General features: G+C 38.4%; 2 protein-coding genes across 5 annotated transcripts in view; one reads left to right on the top strand and one right to left on the bottom strand.

Moving 5' to 3' along the window:
- Window positions 1-8,997, top strand: part of slc39a11 (solute carrier family 39, member 11) — a 157,473-nt gene extending 148,476 nt beyond the window's left edge. Inside the window, exons 8-10 of the mRNA XM_074621013.1 lie at window positions 6,275-6,373; window positions 6,897-7,055; window positions 7,217-8,997. Of these exons, the coding sequence (XP_074477114.1) occupies window positions 6,275-6,373; window positions 6,897-7,055; window positions 7,217-7,295 (337 nt within the window). The 3' untranslated portion in view covers window positions 7,296-8,997. The remainder of the gene's footprint in view (window positions 1-6,274; window positions 6,374-6,896; window positions 7,056-7,216) is intronic.
- Window positions 26-18,406, bottom strand: LOC141759087 (uncharacterized). Of its 4 annotated transcripts, none has more exons than XR_012592005.1 (5): window positions 4,502-4,563; window positions 2,326-2,425; window positions 1,013-1,286; window positions 684-806; window positions 26-590 (listed from the first exon to the last, which is right to left on the bottom strand). XR_012592005.1 is itself a non-coding variant. In XM_074621015.1 (5 exons), the coding sequence occupies exons 2-5, from the start codon at window positions 16,893-16,895 to the stop codon at window positions 141-143; spliced, it is 948 nt and encodes a 315-aa protein (XP_074477116.1). In that variant the 5' UTR covers window positions 16,896-16,914; window positions 18,248-18,406; the 3' UTR covers window positions 26-140. The 4 variants fall into 4 exon arrangements, 3 of the variants coding, with proteins under 3 accessions (XP_074477116.1, XP_074477117.1, XP_074477115.1); XM_074621015.1 differs by lacking the exons at window positions 2,326-2,425; window positions 4,502-4,563 and adding exons at window positions 16,795-16,914; window positions 18,248-18,406; XM_074621016.1 differs by lacking the exons at window positions 2,326-2,425; window positions 4,502-4,563 and adding exons at window positions 16,795-16,914; window positions 17,949-18,180.
- Window positions 18,407-18,670: the final 264 nt, after the last annotated feature.

The raw sequence follows: 18,670 nt of genomic DNA, 5'->3' as shown, positions 1-18,670 counted from the left end.
AAATTAAAAAACAGACAAAAACAAATTCAATCTTTCATATTTTATTGGAACTTAAAATTTAGTGTAAGGATTTTCCTTTGAATCACCACAATGTTTATTTTCCGACAGACTCATGGCTTCACAAGCATAGATGGTCTTTGTCAGATTTGGATATGAAAGGTGCCATGTTGGTTCACAAGAGTTGGAATATTTGCTGCTAAGTCTGAGAAATAACTCTTTGCCCAAGTAATCTGATGTTTCGAAAACATAGTCTCAACTATTTCACTGCCACTGAAACAGTAATCCTCCAGTGCATGGTCACACTTAAGTGGAAGGTCAAATTTCTGATTCTCTTTGAAATACAGACAACAATACACATTGATCATATCATGATCTATGTGCACATATATAACAGTTTGGAGGTAGCTCTTGTATTTCTCCAGAATAAGGTTGAGCTGTTGCTGATAAAGCCCCGCTGCTTGCATGGCTCTGGACCCGGCTGCCCCCTCTAGACGAGCTTGATGGATCAACATCTGGGTGTGGAAGGCAGCTCCGTTCACCCACTGCTTGAGAAACCAAGTGTTCATATGTTCATCTCTCAGCATTGAATTCTTAGAAAGACAAAAGCATAACATATAGATGTTATTCAGTTATCGGAATGTAGGATGATCCTATAGCCATGAAAGAATATGACTGCTTAGCACCTTTAGCCGTGTAAGTTGGGCACTAAGATCGGTCTCTATTTGCCGGGTCTCAGCTAGTTGAAGCTGTGGCCTCCCCAAGTTGATCCGCAGGCGCTTCAGATACTCCTCCATCAGGTCTCGGACCTCCACAGTTGAGGAGTGGAATGTTGAAATTCATGAAAGTGAATTTTGAGTGTTGGTCAAAAAAACATGTTTTCATAAATTCTTAGATAATGAAATTGAAGGTATGCATTTAAAATACTAAAACATGAATTACTACCATAATGAAGTTTAAAAAATATGACCAAACTGGACAACCCTAATATCCCCAGGAAAGATCAGGGTCTCACCTCATTGGCCTTCTCCTGTGCAAACACCCTCTGCAACATTTCAGCCGTGCCCATGGTTCGTTTCCCTAAGGCATTCCCAATTGTCTCTAAGATCATGGAAATGACGAGAGCCCCCAGTCCCACAGCGTTAGGCACCAAGGTGAGCCCACCCAGTGCAGAACCCAGCTTCTCTACAGTAGTTGCAACATCGCTGAATTCTCCGCTGTATAACACTTGGTCTCTGTAACCATCCAGGACTGCGCTTGAATTGAGTCCGGAGTAACTTAGCAGGGAGCTGAGTGCAGAGTTAAATGCATTAGTCTTCTACAAATAATAACTTTGACTGGTGGAATACAAAAAAAAGAAGTTGAACATTTCACTTAGTCACTTCAAAACTACTGTTCAAAACTTCTGTTTTTTGCTGTTTTAATTTATAAATCTGTCCCACTATGTCAATATCTGTTATATTATGCATTTTTATTGGTCATTTTCTGAGAGGCCGAGGAATGTGACATAACAAATCTAAGAGTCTACAGCCATTCTAGCCATGCATCTCTGTGAGGCTGCACTTTGGCACAATAGTGCTGTGAGCTAACTGCTAACATCAGCGTGCTAGCCATGGATGTATAATAAGACCTGGATACGGTGCCGCCGCGCAGCCTTGCATCCAATTTTTTTTCCAGTAGTCACTAGTGATATTGCAGCGAAAAAGCATTTTCCCTATAGACCGTCATTGTAAAAGAGACATCTCTCAAACTGTTGACAGGACACCTCGAACTGCAAACAAGGTCAATTATTCTTTCTATTATGAATTTTCGATCCGTGGAGGTTTTATATTTGTAAAGCTTTACTCGATCCGAGAAAAGTGAATTAAAAATCTGTGAAGTCAACACAATGTAAAGTCTATGGGCCGAGCAGGAACTCGCGAAAGGGGCCAGCAGGAAAAATACTGCAACCACTAGTACTACTACTACTACTACTACTACTACTACATATTCAGTGGGCCAAATACCCCGGAAGTAAACCTTCGCGCCAGATGAGCAGTTCTTATTGGAATGAGTAGGCGTAATCTTAGGGTCCTGTATCCAGTTCTAATAAGACATCCATGGTGCTAGCTTGCTCACAATAGCCGCGTTTCCAGTCATATATTTTCATCCACATTTTAAGTATCGCATTAGGAAAGTTGTATGGAAATGGCAAAATTCAATGAAACTTCCTCAATTGCGAAAAAAAAAAGAAGTTTTTACGCCTGCTTGAGGTGGTTTTGATGGACTGAATGGATTATGGAAACACCTTAGCCGAATAACTTCTGGCGTAACGAACATTTAACTCACATGACTGATCAGCTGTTTCTATGTCAGCGTCTTCTCGAATATTCCCATAACGTGTTAATGCTTATCTTCGTCTCAGGACAACATGAAACCTGGCCAATAGCTGACATGAAAGAACAATTAAAACCAATTGAAACAAATTCCTGAAAACCTCTCTTAATTTTTCTATCGTACATGTTTAGATGGCCAAGCCGACTTATTTTGTTTCCGGTTCGCATTTTCCTTTTTCTCCTCTGTTTACTGGCGGATTACAGCCATGCGTAGCCTATAGCGACAACTTCTGACCAAACTACGCTGCAGCCGAGTTTATACACTCAAAACCAGTTGATGACCTAATTTGCGTTTCTTTTTTTGAGACATTTCAAAAGTTCGCTTAAAAGGGACAATTGAATGGAAACGCGGCTAATTACAACGCTAATATGATGATGCCTGACAGATATAAACCTAATGTAGTATGCATTTTTCTAATTAGCGCTAAACCCAAAGTACAGCTGAGGCTGATGGGAATGTTGCAGGTATTTGGTCATCAACCAATGTTACAAATTACAAATTTGACTCGATGATGGTGCTAGATGAAAACCAGTAAATGGTTTATATCTTCAAACTACATCTAAGTTAAAACACAGACATGCATTTGCCTTTGGACAGTGAACGTGCTTACCGATCAATTCCAAAACCGTTCCATTGCTCTGAATTAAACAGTGCGTCAGAGAACTTGTCAAGTTCCACCAGTCGTTCCTCTGGAGACAATTTTTGGCCCATTTTTTCTTTTGCTGTTTTTCTGGAATCAAGAAGAGCAGAGGACTGTTTGTTCACGCCGACTAATCGTATTGGACGGAGCGCTAATGTTCTGTGCATATTGTGTAACATAATGTAATTAATGGGAAGGCTGCCTCCAAAATGTTCTGTAACTTTCTGCTAGCTGTTTCCTCCTGTTTCCAGCCTTTATGCTAAGCTAAGCTAACCAACTGCTGGCTTCAGCATCATTTTGAAGAGACAGACATGAGAGTGGTACAAATATTCTCTGCTGACGCTCTGCAAGAAAGAGAATAAGTGTATTTCCCAAAATGTCCCAAAAAGTATTTAAATTTCACAATGCAAATCAGTCTTACAAAATCTGTCATGACTGTAAAAGGCACTAAACACTAAATCAGCAAGTAAGTGTAACTTATTGTTATTTTTCAAGTCATAAGAATTTCGATATCAAAGAATGACTCAATACATTTTGATATGTTAGAATTAATCATTTTTAATACTTTCATTTGAATTCTCACAGGTTATTGATTTTAAATGCAATTATTTAGAGAATGCGTCATTATTTTGAGATACTGTGATCTTGATACAATACTGTGATTGTTGCCATATATTGTATATATATATTGTCCATTGTTCTAAGCTAGATGAGTTGGCAGTTAAGCCTACACCCAGAGTAAATCTACTGAAGACCAGCCAAATCACTGTTTGAATTCATTTACCACTTTTCTTAAAATATGTTCATCATGAGTCCGGTGTGATTCAAGAGTGCATCACACCCTTATTACAAAAATAACAGCTTCAATCCCTGTGGAGCTAAATAAGCCATAGCAATGGTTGCATACAGTATGCCTTGTAACCTTAACGTAACGTTATAATGTTAGTTCCCTTAAATAATATAACAAAACACAATACAAGCTAACATTACAGTAAACTAACGTTACAGTAAACTAACGTTAAAGTAAACTAACGTTACAGTAAACTAACGTTACAGTAAACTAACATTACAGTAAACTAACGTTACAGTAAACTAACGTTACAGTAAACTAACGTTAAAGTAAACTAACGTTACAGTAAACTAACGTTAAAGTAAACTAACATTACAGTAAACTAACGTTAGCTTTATAATCGACTTTACCTGATTGTATCTGTTTGTCAGGAAAATAATTTAGATCAGACTTAGAAAATGGATCACCAGAAAAAAAAATCTTGTTTGCCTTTCAGGGCTTCCGTGACATCAGTGAAAATTGTGTGAAGTGTATAGAAATCTATTTTCCAGATCCAGATTTCTGTTTTTATACTAAGCCCTTATTACTTGTTCCTTCTGCCGTCATCTAACTTTCAACGAAATATCACTACAAATCTGCAGAGTAACAAACAAACGAATGGGAATAAAAGCACAAACCATTTGGAGGTCTTAACTCACCTAGTGAGAACAGAACTGTAAAAAGATTCAATCAGCAAAGGATCAGTGGTTATTGGTTCCTCTATCTGAGTAGGTTTGGTATATTTGTCCGTTTAAATAGTAGAAACTGTAGAGGGTTTGACCAGAACAGTTAAAAGTTCACATTGCACAATTGAGAAGGCTTGTTGACATATTGAAGAGATAAGAGAGGGCAATAACATCTGTTTTACATGCAAAGAACAACGGTATGCTGCTAATAAAACTCATATATTGCTTACACTATTCGTTTTTAGTGAAAAGATTCAGACCATATCTCTTTATGACAAATGCCAAATGCCAAGATTCACCTTTCCACACTGGCAAGTGTGCCAAATGATAGTTGGAGAAATTAAGTCGATTGATGCACAATTGTTAGGACCTTCATGCCAAAATACCCTTCATACAACCAGTTAATAGAACGACTTGTTCCCTCTTTGTAAATAATCCAGGATTAAAGTCCTCATGACAATCTGTTTTTCAAAAACACAACAAAATCAACTTTAACACACTGATGCAAAAATCCTAGATTCAACATTTCCATAAAAAGCAATAAGAACAGGGCACTGAAAACTATTGGATGGATTGTCACAACATTTTGTACCAACATTGATGGTCCCCAGAGGATGAAGCCTTCGGAATTTGGTGATCCTTTGACTTTTCCACTAACATGAAATTGACATTTGTGGTTTTTGGTGGCATGTCTTGACAACTATCAGATTGATTGCCATAAAACTTTGCACAGATATTCATGGTGCCCAGAGGACGAATCCTAATGACTTTGGTGATCCTTTTTCAGTAGTGCCACCAGCAGGTTAAAGTTCTCACTTATCGTGTGAAATATCTTAAAATCTACTGGAATTATTAGTACCACATTTTATATAGACATGCATGGTTCCCAGATGATGAATCCTAATGACTTTGGTGATTCCTTTATTTAATCTAGAGTCACCAGCAGGTCAAAGTTTTCTCTTGTCTTGTGAAATATCACAACATATACTGGATGGATTTGCACAAAACTTTGTACAGACATTTTTTTGTGAAATATCTCAACAACTATTTGATGGATTGCCATGTAACTTCCTACAGACATTCAAATTCAAGTACAAGTTCATCAGGTCAAAATTTTAATTTTACTTTTTCCTTTTACCTGCAAAACTAATGACATTCCCATCAGCCTCAGCTGTACTTTGTATTTACTGCTAATTAGCAAATGTTTGCATGTGTACATGCTAAACTACGATGGTCAACATGGTAAAAATTATAGCTGCTAAACATCAGCATGTTAGCATTGTCTTTGGAACATATTAACATGCTAACGTTAGCATTTAGCTTTAAGCATCCCTGAGCTTTACATCACAGAGTTGCTAGCTTGGCTCAAGATTCTTCATTTTTTTCTTGGTTGTGTCTAGAAACTAACCCACAAGTTGCGAAACTCTTGTGAAATGGTTAAGGGTTACCTTCTAGACTCAACCTTTTTCGTCCACTTCATCAGGTGAGATGTTTTGTTCATGGTTTCAGTGACTCTGTTATTCTGTATTTCTTTTCACTTTTGAGTTTCATGCAGAAGTAAACTAAACTTCAACATGTGAACACCTGGTAGACGTCTAGAGTAATGTGTCAGGCAATGTATTAGTTAGTGAAACTATATCACAAAATCTACCGTACTGTAGGTCCTCAAGAGGTAGGTTGTTGGTATTTGTCATAAAGAGATATGCTCTGATGTCTTTTTTTTTGTTTGTTTTTTTGTCCCTTCAGAAATTTGGCCATTGGTATTGGCATCCAAAATTTCCCAGAAGGCTTGGCAGTGAGCCTGCCGCTCCGGGGTTCAGGGATGTCAACATGGAGAGCCTTCTGGTAAGGAAAAACATGCATCTGTGTCAGAGTACAATAATTTAACAACTCATTGCAAAGGCTTGGGCTGAGTACAGATAGTTTAAAGGTGCTCTATTTGATATCCATAGCATTAATATAGCAGCATACAACTATTTACTATGTAAAGATATAGAGGAGTAAAGTCTACCTGAGCAGAGAATGAAGTCGCTCTCCCTCTGTTTGTGTTGTAATCCGAGCTCCTCTGTGCTTTGTTGACATCACCGAGCCGGCCGCGCCTGCCTTTTAGTGCATGTGCATGCATGTGAGCGTGCCCCACTTGCTAGCTCATGGCCGCAGCTCTGCACTGTGCTCATACGGCGGTTACAGCTGACCAATAGCAATAGTCTTTGTTTTCACTGTTAGCACTGTTAGCTACGAGCCGCCATCTCAGCTGTCGCCATGTTGAGAGCCGTGCAGAGGCAATAGAAATGCTCCCGATCTCGCGTTTAGCACCTTTGAATTTAAATTTGGACACTGCAACTTGACTGTTATTGTTTTCCGTCAGGTATGGCCAGCTAAGCGGCATGGTAGAGCCTATTGCTGGGTTGCTAGGCGCCTTCGCTGTCGTCTTGGCAGAACCTTTGCTGCCGTATGCGTTGGCGTTTGCTGCCGGGGCAATGGTTTACGTGGTGGTGGATGACATCATACCCGAGGCTCAAGTCAGGTGAGAAGGAAAAAGAGGGATTAAAATAGATTTAAAGTAGTCGAGGTGGATAACAATTTTCATTACAGCCAGATTAAAGAGGGAAGCACATATAAGGAGTCTTTCAGCATCTGTCTCTCTACCTAATCTCCCATTTATTCGCTCCAACTCGGTGTCACCAGTGGAAACGGGAAGCTGGCATCCTGGACCTCCATCCTGGGCTTCGTAGTGATGATGTCACTGGACGTCGGGCTGGGCTGAACTCACCGTGACAACTGGCGCCATGTCAACAGAACACTCAATGGCCATGATGTCATCACTGTGCTGCTGACCTCGGTTTTTAAAAAAGGGGACCAAATGAAGTGTTTTTATCGTGAAACGCTGTTTATCCGTTTTGTTTGAATTGTTGCTACTTGAAATTCAGCAGTGAGAACAGAAACACAGAGCTATTTTGTAAAACAAGTAGTGAGGATGATTGTACTTGAAAAGATCTCTTTAATGTGTTTTTTGTTTTCATGCTGTCACTTTTTTACAAATGGAAGACATTTAATTTAGGAATGCATTTACAAATATTTAATGAATGTTCAGTAACACTTTATAAAAACATTTATAAATGGTAAATTGATAGTTAATTAAACTTAGTTAATAGTTATTTTACTGTTGACAAAACAATGAAATGATAATTAATGTTTACTAATCATTAGTAATGCCATAATTAATGTTATTTGTACGGTTTATTGTTGCACACATTATAACATTTTATATACTATAAATATACAGTATATATATGTACATATATATATATATATATACTGTATATACTGTATATATATATATATACTGTATATACTGTATATATATATACAGTATGTGTATGGATTTGTTAATGATTATGAAATTGTTTGTAAAACATCTATAAACATTACATATATATATTTGTAATACTTTGTCAATGGTTAATAATCGGTTTATAAACTGTCTAAACATTATTTGGATGGCTATTATGAAGTTGCAACTAATAATTATAATACCTTGTGAAATGGTTAATAAATACTTTGTAAAGCACCTTCAAACATTACTTAGATAGTTCATACTTTGTCACTGGTTAATAATTGGTTTCTGGTCCATCTATCTATGTAATGTTTATAGATGTTTTACAAACAATTTCTTAAAGGTTTACAAATCATTTGGTAATTCTTAACAACTACTTAATATAGTATATCCAATGTTATAATGTGCGCAACAATAAACTGTCAATAGTTTACTAATGTAATCAGAATGTAATTGTTATCATCTCTTATCAGCCATGATACAATATAGAATATATAAACTAATTATTTAATATTACACAAATAGAATAACATAAATTACAGCATTACCAATAATGATTAAACATTAATTATAATTTCATAGTTTAACAGTAAAATAAATATTAACTCATTTTAATTACCTATCAATTTACCATTTATAACCGATGGTTATGATAAAGTGTTACGGAATATTATCCTGATTCCAGAGCTTATGAATGTTTTTGTTGAGTTCTTTTAATTTTAAAACAAACATTCTCAGTTATGAAAGTTAAATTAATGTTATTTTTTAGTTCACTTCTTCCAGTTTTTGTGTTTCCTCATGATGGCAATACTTGAAGTCTGGTGTTTGATTTGGTAATTTATGGGACAGCCAATGAATGGTTTGATTTTGCTTACTTGCTTATTCCAAATGTGGTTTTTTTTTATGAGTTTTATGCAGATTATAGTAATTTGTTGACTTACTTAATAATACTAGTCTCCTTTTCAGCCAAATGTAGTGCCTTCTTCTTTTCAGTGCGCAGACAGTCTGCTGCCATCTACAGGCCAGTTGGAAGAATCACATGTTGAGGTCCATGTCTAATTGTTTAAATGCTGAAGTTAACGCTGAATAACATGTGAAGTATTTATATAATTAAACAACCAATTGATTCTCAGTTTTCTTCAGTTTATATGCTTATGAATGTATATAAATATTAAATGTATGAAATGTCTAAGGAATGCTCTATAATATAGCTTTATGATGATGTTAGCATTTGGCTCAAAGCACTACTGTACAGCCTCACAGAGCCTCTAGCATGGCTGTAAAACAAAAAACAAGGGGTTAACTTAAAAATGTAATATTTTCTTAAAAAGTTTACTGGCAAATTTAAATAATTAGAATCTGTCATGTATATGTTATAAGTATATATAAATGACTGAGGAGACCTGAGGAGCAAGTCTTTACACTTTGAGAGGGTTACACGTGACTTTTATTCTTAATTCTAAGAATGAGAGTTAGAATTACGCTATTTTCAAACATTTTTACACAAAAATATGCAACCTGACCTTGAGTCATTTTCAGAATTGTTTAGCTTTCACAGGACAAAGAGCCCTTCTAAAAGAAGCAACTAACTTGTGATGAACATGTGACTAACTCCCAAGAAACAGCTTCCTTCAGAGAGGTCTTCTTCCAATAGCTACGGGGTGAGTGCTAATAATAAAACATAAGTACACGTACACTTATCCACACATTTAATGTTTTGACTTAAGAGTCAGTCTTAACAGAACAGCACATGAATAGACATTTAAAACAAAAGTGGTTCGTAGAGTTAAATAAAAATGAATTTACACGATGTGCCTCCGGCTCACTTGGCTACAGAACAGTGACCGGGACCGGCTTGTGTTGCAGGAAGTTAATGAGACTCGTTGGCATGTCCAGCTGCTCGATACAGTGGATCTTGTTGATCTTTTTGAGGTGTTCTCGGACAGCGAGGCGGCACTGTGAAGTCAAGGCCTTTGGATTTCCTGGTGATGACAGGAAAAAATTAGTACTTGGGTAACACAAAATAATATTATAAAAAAAACAGACTCCTATTGCATTGCACTTCTTTATCTAACAAGATCTGCTTGGGGGTCACATGAATATTTTTTTGTGGCTGTTTGTGATGTTTTATTTGTAAATTGAAGTTCTGCAGCAATAACCTGTGTGCCCTTTAACACGTGTAATTGTTGGACGACTTTTTTTAAAGTAAACTTCACCATCATGAAGAGTATAATTACATACATAAACTGTCTGTCTACTGCCGTGCTGTTGACGCATGATGTAGTATGCTCACGTCACCGATACCCGATCCAGCTATTTGAGTCAGTATCGGCCAGATAAGGATCGTTGCATCCCTAAAAATATTCCGTCATTATAGATAAGATAAGATAAGATATTCCTTTATTAGTCCCGCAGTGGGGAAATTTGCAGTGTACAGCAGCAAAGGGGATAGTGCAAAAAACAAGATGCATCAGCTTACACTGTAAAAAAAAAAAGAGCTAGACAAAGTGTAACAAAATATGAACCATTTAAATAGAAGGAAGTATAAAAGCATTCATTTATTATTGAAACTTTATTCCCCGTATATGTAGACTTCTATCTTTCCTGTAGACACATTGTAAAAAAATGTCTTCTTGGGAAAGATACAAATCTAAAATTTAAAAAAATGTCATGACCTGACGTGAAGCGATTAAAGAACAGTCAGTGTGTACTGTAACATTTCGGGGATCTATTATCAGAAATAGAATATAGTATTCATAACTATGTTTTCATTAGTGTATAAATCACCTGAAACTAAGAATCGTTGTGTGTTCGTCAGTTTAGAATGAGCCCTTCATATCTACACAGGGAGCGGGTCCTCTTCACGGAGGCCGCCATGTTTCTACAGTAGCCCAGAACGGACAAACCAAACTCTGACTCTAGAGAGAGCCTTTGGCGTTTCTACGTTACCTGAAGGCCACCGTAGTTCTCCGAAACGCTTGTGAAACTGCGGTAACGTGAGCCGCAGGGTGTAAAATCGTGGTACCGACAGCCACCGTCTGTAATCAGTTGCTCCTAAAGTGGTGTTTTTATGGTAAGGATGGCCTCTGAACGAGGGCGAACAGCGTTACCACGGCTTTGCACTCGACGGCTTACGTTACCTCAGTGTTGGAAAGGGAGGAGTGAGCGGAGGGGTGCTCAGTTGGTTGCAATCTGCACTCGCAACTGGCTTTATTGCAAGTTAAAAACTGTTTCTTCTTCCCTACAAATATTACCAAATGACTTTGTCCTTTCTAGGAAACGTAATAAATTATTCAGAGATTAAAGGCCCATAAAATAAAGTGGTAACAAAATATAATAAACTATTTCTAAATGTTAAGATTATAATTGCTCAGCTTCATTAAGTCTTAGTAAGTCTTACTTCGTTGTGATTCAACCTGTTCAAAACAACCTGTTGCAAACGCACTAATAGCCGAATCCAGAGTTATTTCCCTTCCTCCGTTCATGTGAATGAGACCCAGATTGGGGCTGGAGTGCAAGCCGTGACGACGGCCTGACGTTGGGAACCCGTGACCGAGTCATGTGACCGAGCGGACGCTACTGCGCATGTTCCATGTGCCCAAGATCCGGGTACTTTTCCAGGCGGAAGTATCCAGTTCTCCTAATACATCCATGATCCCACCCTACTCTGACTAGCCCTACTCTGCCCCTGATTGGCTTACCCTGATGTTCTTACCCTAACCCTAACCAATCTCACTTCTGCTGCCTAAACCTAACCAATCCAACCAACGAAGGCAGTGAGCACTAGCCAATCAGAGGCAGAGTAGTGCGGTCCATGCCTTCACTATAGCAGGATTCATAATTTAGCACACCAGAACCCCCGATATATTGGCCGTTGCTCCCAGAGTTTAAATCGTCGTCAGACCGATAGCCAGTCGGTTCCAATATTGCATCAGTAGAAACCTGACGAAAGAAGACCAAATAAAAGAATACAACACATTCCTCTGAGTGGAGATCCCCACAGACTGTTGCTGTTAAGTAGATCGCAGTGTTCTGTCTGAAAGAACAGACCAAAACCTTCATGTACTATATGAAGTAAATCACATGTCATTCCAGGCCTGTAGTAGGTATTTTATTCTGCTCTTGATACCTCTTTCCCCCCGTATCGATTTGTTCACTTATTTTCTTATTGCCAACATTGCCCCTTCCTCTTTCTCAAAATGTTGTTTTTCCTATATAAGAGAGTGCTTCAAAGAAGTCAAAGGACAGATCATAGGGATCAATTGTCTGTGTCTTTTTATCTGCAGAGGGTTTGGCTGTGGGCGTTGGATTCGGAGCCATTGGAAAGACTTCATCTGCTACCTTTGAAAGCGCCAGGTAAGACTGGTATCAAGGCAAAGAAACATACATGCAGTACACATTTCACTATTGAATATGGAAAGAACAGCAGACTTTCTGTACAGCACTTCACCTGGAGATAAAATTGTGAATGATGTGTTTAGAAGCGCTGTGATTGGTTTCCCAAACCTGGAACAGTTGGTAATCATAAGATTACAAATTGTGGTTTCCTCAGCCTTGAGATAGTTAAGTTTAGGTATAAAGGTAATACGTCTGGGATTAGGTAAAGGCTTGGTGTGTTTAAGGTCACTATAAGAATATGGTCAGGTTTACACATGTGCCCATAACTGTGCTGTTGTTGTGTGCTGATGACATCTAGTGGTTACATTATAGTAGTGCAGAAGCAGTGGCAGGAAGATATATAGAACTCTGCTCATACAGAGCTGTCAGCTGTCCGGAGGAGCCATAAGTGAGTGAGCGGGAGTCTGTTACCGACTGACACGCCCCCTTATTGGATATCAGTTACTGATTGGACACTGCTGACGATCGGACTGATTTGATACATGTCAACATCACTGGAGTTTCATACCAGAGTGAAGACAGATAACAGATCAAAAGTTGTATAGTTTAGTTGTCTTCTGATTCACCATCTAGCTAAAATCTGTGTTAATTGAATAACAAATGGACCATGTAGATGGTAAAGTGTTCCAGCAGCAAAAGGACCTACAGTATCTCTCCTTCACACACCGCGGGTGAAGTCGGGTTTGATGTGAGTTACATCATTTCAATTTTCCCTAAAACAACAATATTTTCTAGTGTCAGAAAATCAATAAATACAGGCGCTAATAATGAACAACTAATATAAAGGCATTGTGCCAGTAGAGATGGTTCCTGAGCCTCTAAGCAGGACTCAGTCCACAGTATAAATACAGACCCCGGGTTGTTACTCATGTGCAGGTGTTTGTTAAACAGGCTACAGAGAGAAAACACTGCTGCTCTGCCACTGATAATAACTGTGTCTTTATTAATATTATTAGTACAGTTCAAACACAAACTCCTAAAGTCTCTACTGCTGTTAAAGTCGACTGACAGCTGATCCAGCTGTGGACAGCTGCAGCTGTCTTCAGAAACGGACGTTGTGACGCTTCAGAAGAAAAGACACGTCTCTAAAACCATATTTCCCTGCTTCCTCTCTCCTTTGCATCTCTTCCTCGCCTCCTCCGTTCGCATCTCCCATGGGCGGGACTAAGACGCGAGGAGAGGAGTCGAGTAAAGGGATCGAGCCGGTACAAACTGGGAAATGGGAAAGGCCTTATGTTAACACGTTGATGTTTAGCAGGTTCAATGTTTACCATCTTCCTTTGTGTCGTGTACTGTGTGCCTCTGACATCTAGTGGTTATATGACAGTACTGCAGATAGAGGTGGCAGTTGTTTGGTTGGAGATCCCTGTCTGACCAAAACAGGTGTCACTCTGGCCTTTTCCCATTTTACCACCCACCTATATCAATCAGGTGGAACCAGATTGTCATTTATAATTAAAAAAAGAAAACGGTCATCGTCTCCTATGTGTCTCTATATCTGCCTGTGTCAAAGAGTTAAATATGCTGTTGAGTGCAACACCATCAGACTGATCCCCTCTGAGGTCATTGATCATTGTAAATAATCCAGGATAAAAATATTTAAAACAGACAAAAACAAATTCAATCTTTCATATTTTATTGGAACTTAAAATTTAGTGTAAGGATTTTCCTTTGAATCACCACAATGTTTATTTTCCGACGGACTCATGGCTTCACAAGCATAGATGGTCTTTGTCAGATTTTGACACGAAAGGTGCCATGTTGGCTCACAAGAGTTGGAATATTCGCTGCTAAGTCTGAGAAATAACTCTTTGCCCAAGTAAAATGATGTTTCGAAAACATAGTCTCAACTATTTCACTGCCACTGAATTTGCAATCCCCCCGTGCAGGGAAACAATCAACTGGGAAGTCAAAAATCTTGTTCTCTTCGTAAGTCAGACAACAAATCGCATTGATCATATCATGATCTTTGTGCACATATATAACAGTTTGGAGGTAGCTCTTGTATTTCTCCAGAATAAGGTTGAGCTGTTGCTGATAAAGCCCCGCTGCTTGCATGGCTCTGGACCCGGCTGCCCCCTCTAGACGAGCCTGATGGATCAACATCTGGGTGTGGAAGGCAGCTCCGTTCACCCACTGCTTGAGAAACCAAGTGTTCATATGTTCATCTCTCAGCATTGAATTCTTAGAAAGACAAAAACATAACATATAGATGTTATTCAGTTATCGGAATGTAGGATGATCCTATAGCCATGAAAGAATATGACTGCTTAGCACCTTTAGCCGTGTAAGTTGGGCACTAAGATCGGTCTCTATTTGCCGGGTCTCAGCTACTTGAAGCCGTGGTGTCCCCAAGTTGATCTGCAGACGCTTCAGATACTCCTCCATCAGGTCTCGGACCTCCACAGTTGAGGAGTGGAATGTTGAAATTCATGAAAGTGGATTTTGAGTGTTGGTCAAAAAAACATGTTTTCATAAATTCTTAGATAATGAAATTGAAGGTATGCATTTAAAATACTAAAACATGAATTACTACCATAATAAAGTTTAAAAAATATGACCAAACTGGACAACCCCAATATCCCCAGGAAAGATCAGGGTCTCACCTCATTGGCCTTCTCCGGTGCAAACACCCTCTGCAACATTTCAGCCGTGCCCATGGTTCGTTTCCCTAAGGCATTCCCAACTGTCTCTAAGATCATGGAAATGACGAGAGCCCCCAGTCCCACAGCGTTAGGCACCAAGGTGAGCCCACCCAGTGCAGAACCCAGCTTCTCTACAGTAGTTGCAACATCGCTGAATTCTCCGCTGTATAACACTTGGTCTCTGTAACCATCCAGGACTTCATTTGAATTGAGTCCAGAGTACCTTTGCAGGGAGCTGAGTGCAGAGTTAAATGCATTAGTCTTCTACAAATAATAACTTTGACTGGTGGAATACAGAAAGAGAAGTTTAACATTTCACTTAGTCACTTCAAAACTACTGTACAAAACTTCTGTACAGAGAGAAGCCGAATGTGACATAACAAGTCTTAGAGGCTACAGCCATTCTAGCCATGCATCTCTGTGAGGCTGCACTTTGGCACAGCGGTGCTTTGAGCTAACTGCTAACATCAGCGTGCTAGCTATGGATGTATAATAAGACCTGGATACGGTGCCGCCGCACAGCCTTGTATCCAATTTTTTCCAGTGGTCTTTCACGGTATTGCAGCAAAAAATCCCTCTGCAGCCCAAAAAGCATTCTCCCTATAGACCCTCATTGTAAAAGAGACATCTCTCAAACTGTTGACAGGACACCTTGAACTGCAAACAAGGTCAATTATTCTTTCTATTATGAATTTTCGATCCGTGGAGGTTTTATATTTGTAAAGCTTTACTCGATCCGAGAAAAGAGATTTAAAAATCTGTGAAGTCACCACAATGTAAAGTCTATGGGCCGAGCAGGAGAAACACTGCTGCTACTACTACTACTACTACTACTACTAATACTACTACTACTACTACTACTACTACTACTACTACTACTACTACTACTACTACTACTACATATTCAGTGGGCCAAATCCCCCGGAAGTAAACCTTCGCGCCAGACGATCAGTTCTTATTGGAATGAGTAGGCATAATCTTAGGGTCCTGTATCCAGTTCTAATAAGACATCCATGGTGCCAGCTTGCTCACAATAGCCGCGTTTCCATTCATATATTTGTATGCACATTTTAAGTATTGCATTAGGAAAGTTGTATGGAAATGGCAAAATTCAATGAAACTTCCTCAATTGCGAAAAAAAAAAGTTTTTACGCCTGCTTGAGGTGGTTTTGATGGACTGAATGGATTATGGAAACACCTTAGCCGAATAACTTCTGGCATAACGAACATTTAACTCACATGACTGATCAGCTGTTTCTATGTTGGCGTCTTCTTGAATATTCCCATAACGTGTTAATGCTTGTCTTCGTCTCCGGACAACATGAAACCTGGCCAATAGCTGACATGAAAGAACAATTAAAACCAATTGAAACAAATTCCTGAAGACCTCTCTTCATTTTTCTATCGTACATGTTTAGATGGCCAAGCCGACTTATTTTGTTTCCGGTTCGCATTTTCCTTTTTCTCCTCTGTTTACTGGCGGATTACAGCCACGCGTAGCCTATAGCGACCAAACTACGCTGTAACCAAGTTTATTCACTCAAAACCAGTTGATGACCTAATTTGCGTTTCTTTTTTTGAGACATTTCAAAAGTCCGCTTAAAAGTGAAAATTGAATGGAAACGCGGCTAATGACAACGCTAATATGATGATGCCTGACAGATATAAACCTAATGTAGTATGCATTTTCTAATTAGCGCTAACCCCAAGGTACAGCTGAGGCTGATGGGAATGTTGCAGGTATTTGGTCATCAACCAATATTACAAATTACAAATTTGACCCAATGATGGTGCTAGATGAAAACCAGTAAATGGTTTATATCTTCAAACTACATTTAAGTTAAAACACAGACATGCATTTGCCTTTGGACAGTGAACGTTCTTACCGATCAATTCCAAAACCGTTCCATTGACTTGAATTAAACAGTGCGTCAGAGAACTTGTCAAGTTCCACCAGTCGTTCCTCTGGAGACAATTTTTGGCCCATTTTTTCTTTTGCTGTTTTTCTGGAATCAAGAAGAGCAGAGGACTGTTTGTTCACGCCGACTATTCGTATTGGACGGAGCGCTAATGTTCTGTGCATATTGTGTAACATAATGTAATTAATGGGAAGGCTGCATCCAAAATGTTCTGTAACTTTCTGCTAGCTGTTTCCTCCTGTTTCCAGCCTTTATGCTAAGCTAAGCTAACCAACTGCTGGCTTCAGCGTCATTTTGAAGAGACAGACATGAGAGTGGTACAAATATTCTCTGCTGACGCTCTGCAAGAAAGAGAATAAGTGTATTTCCCAAAATGTCCCAAAAAGTATTTAAATTTCACAATGCAAATCAGTCTTACAAAATCTGTCATGACTAAACACTAAATCAGCAAGTAAGTGTAACTTATTGTTATTTTTCAAGTCATAAGAATTTCGATATCAAAGAATGACTCAATACATTTTGATATGTTAGAATTGATCATTTTTAATACTTTCATTTGAATTCTCACAGGTTATTGATTTTAAATGCAATTATTTAGAGAATGCGTCATTATTTTGAGATACTGTGATCTTGATACAATACTGTGATTGTTGCCATATATTGTATATATATATTGTCCATTGTTCTAAGCTAGATGAGTTGGCAGTTAAGCCTACACCCAGAGTAAATCTACTGAAGACCAGCCAAATCACTGTTTGAATTCATTTACCACTTTTCTTAAAATATGTTCATCATGAGTCCGGTGTGATTCAAGAGTGCATCACACCCTTATTACAAAAATAACAGCTTCAATCCCTGTGGAGCTAAATAAGCCATAGCAATGGTTGCATACAGTATGCCTTGTAACCTTAACGTAACGTTATAATGTTAGTTCCCTTAAATAATATAACAAAACACAATACAAGCTAACGTTACAGTAAACTAACGTTACAGTAAACTAACGTTAAAGTAAACTAACGTTACAGTAAACTAACGTTACAGTAAACTAACATTACAGTAAACTAACGTTACAGTAAACTAACGTTACAGTAAACTAACGTTAGCTTTATAATCGACTTTACCTGATTGTATCTGTTTGTCAGGAAAATAATTTAGATCAGACTTAGAAAATGGATCACCAGAAAAAAAAATCTTGTTTGCCTTTCAGGGCTTCCGTAAGTAGTTCATGACATCAGTGAAAATTGTGTGAAGTGTATAGAAATCTATTTTCCAGATCCAGATTTCTGTTTTTATACTAAGCCCTTATTACTTGTTCCTTCTGCCGTCATCTAACTTTCAACGAAATATCACTACAAATCTGCAGAGTAACAAACAAACAAATGGGAATAAAAGCACAAACCATTTGGAGGTCTTAACTCACCTAGTGAGAACAGAACTGTAAAAAGATTCAATCAGCAAAGGATCAGTGGTTATTGGTTCCTCTATCTGAGTAGGTTTGGTATATTTGTCCGTTTAAATAGTAGAAACTGTAGAGGGTTTGACCAGAACAGTTAAAAGTTCACATTGCACAATTGAGAAGGCTTGTTGACATATTGAAGAGATAAGAGAGGGCAATAACATCTGTTTTACATGCAAAGAACAACTGTATGCTGCTAATAAACCTCATATATTGCTTACACTATTCGTTTTTAGTGAAAAGATTCAGACCATATCTCTTTATGACAAATGCCAAATGCCAAGATTCACCTTTCCACACTGGCAAGTGTGCCAAATGATAGTTGGAGAAATTAAGTCGATTGATGCACAATTGTTAGGACCTTCATGCCAAAATACCCTTCATACA

This window comes from Sebastes fasciatus, chromosome 20 (genome assembly GCF_043250625.1).
Source record: "Sebastes fasciatus isolate fSebFas1 chromosome 20, fSebFas1.pri, whole genome shotgun sequence".
Classification (NCBI taxonomy): Eukaryota; Metazoa; Chordata; class Actinopteri; order Perciformes; family Sebastidae; genus Sebastes; species Sebastes fasciatus.
The sequence above is the reverse complement of the archived record's forward strand: the minus strand, read 5'-3'. Positions and strand labels throughout refer to the sequence as shown.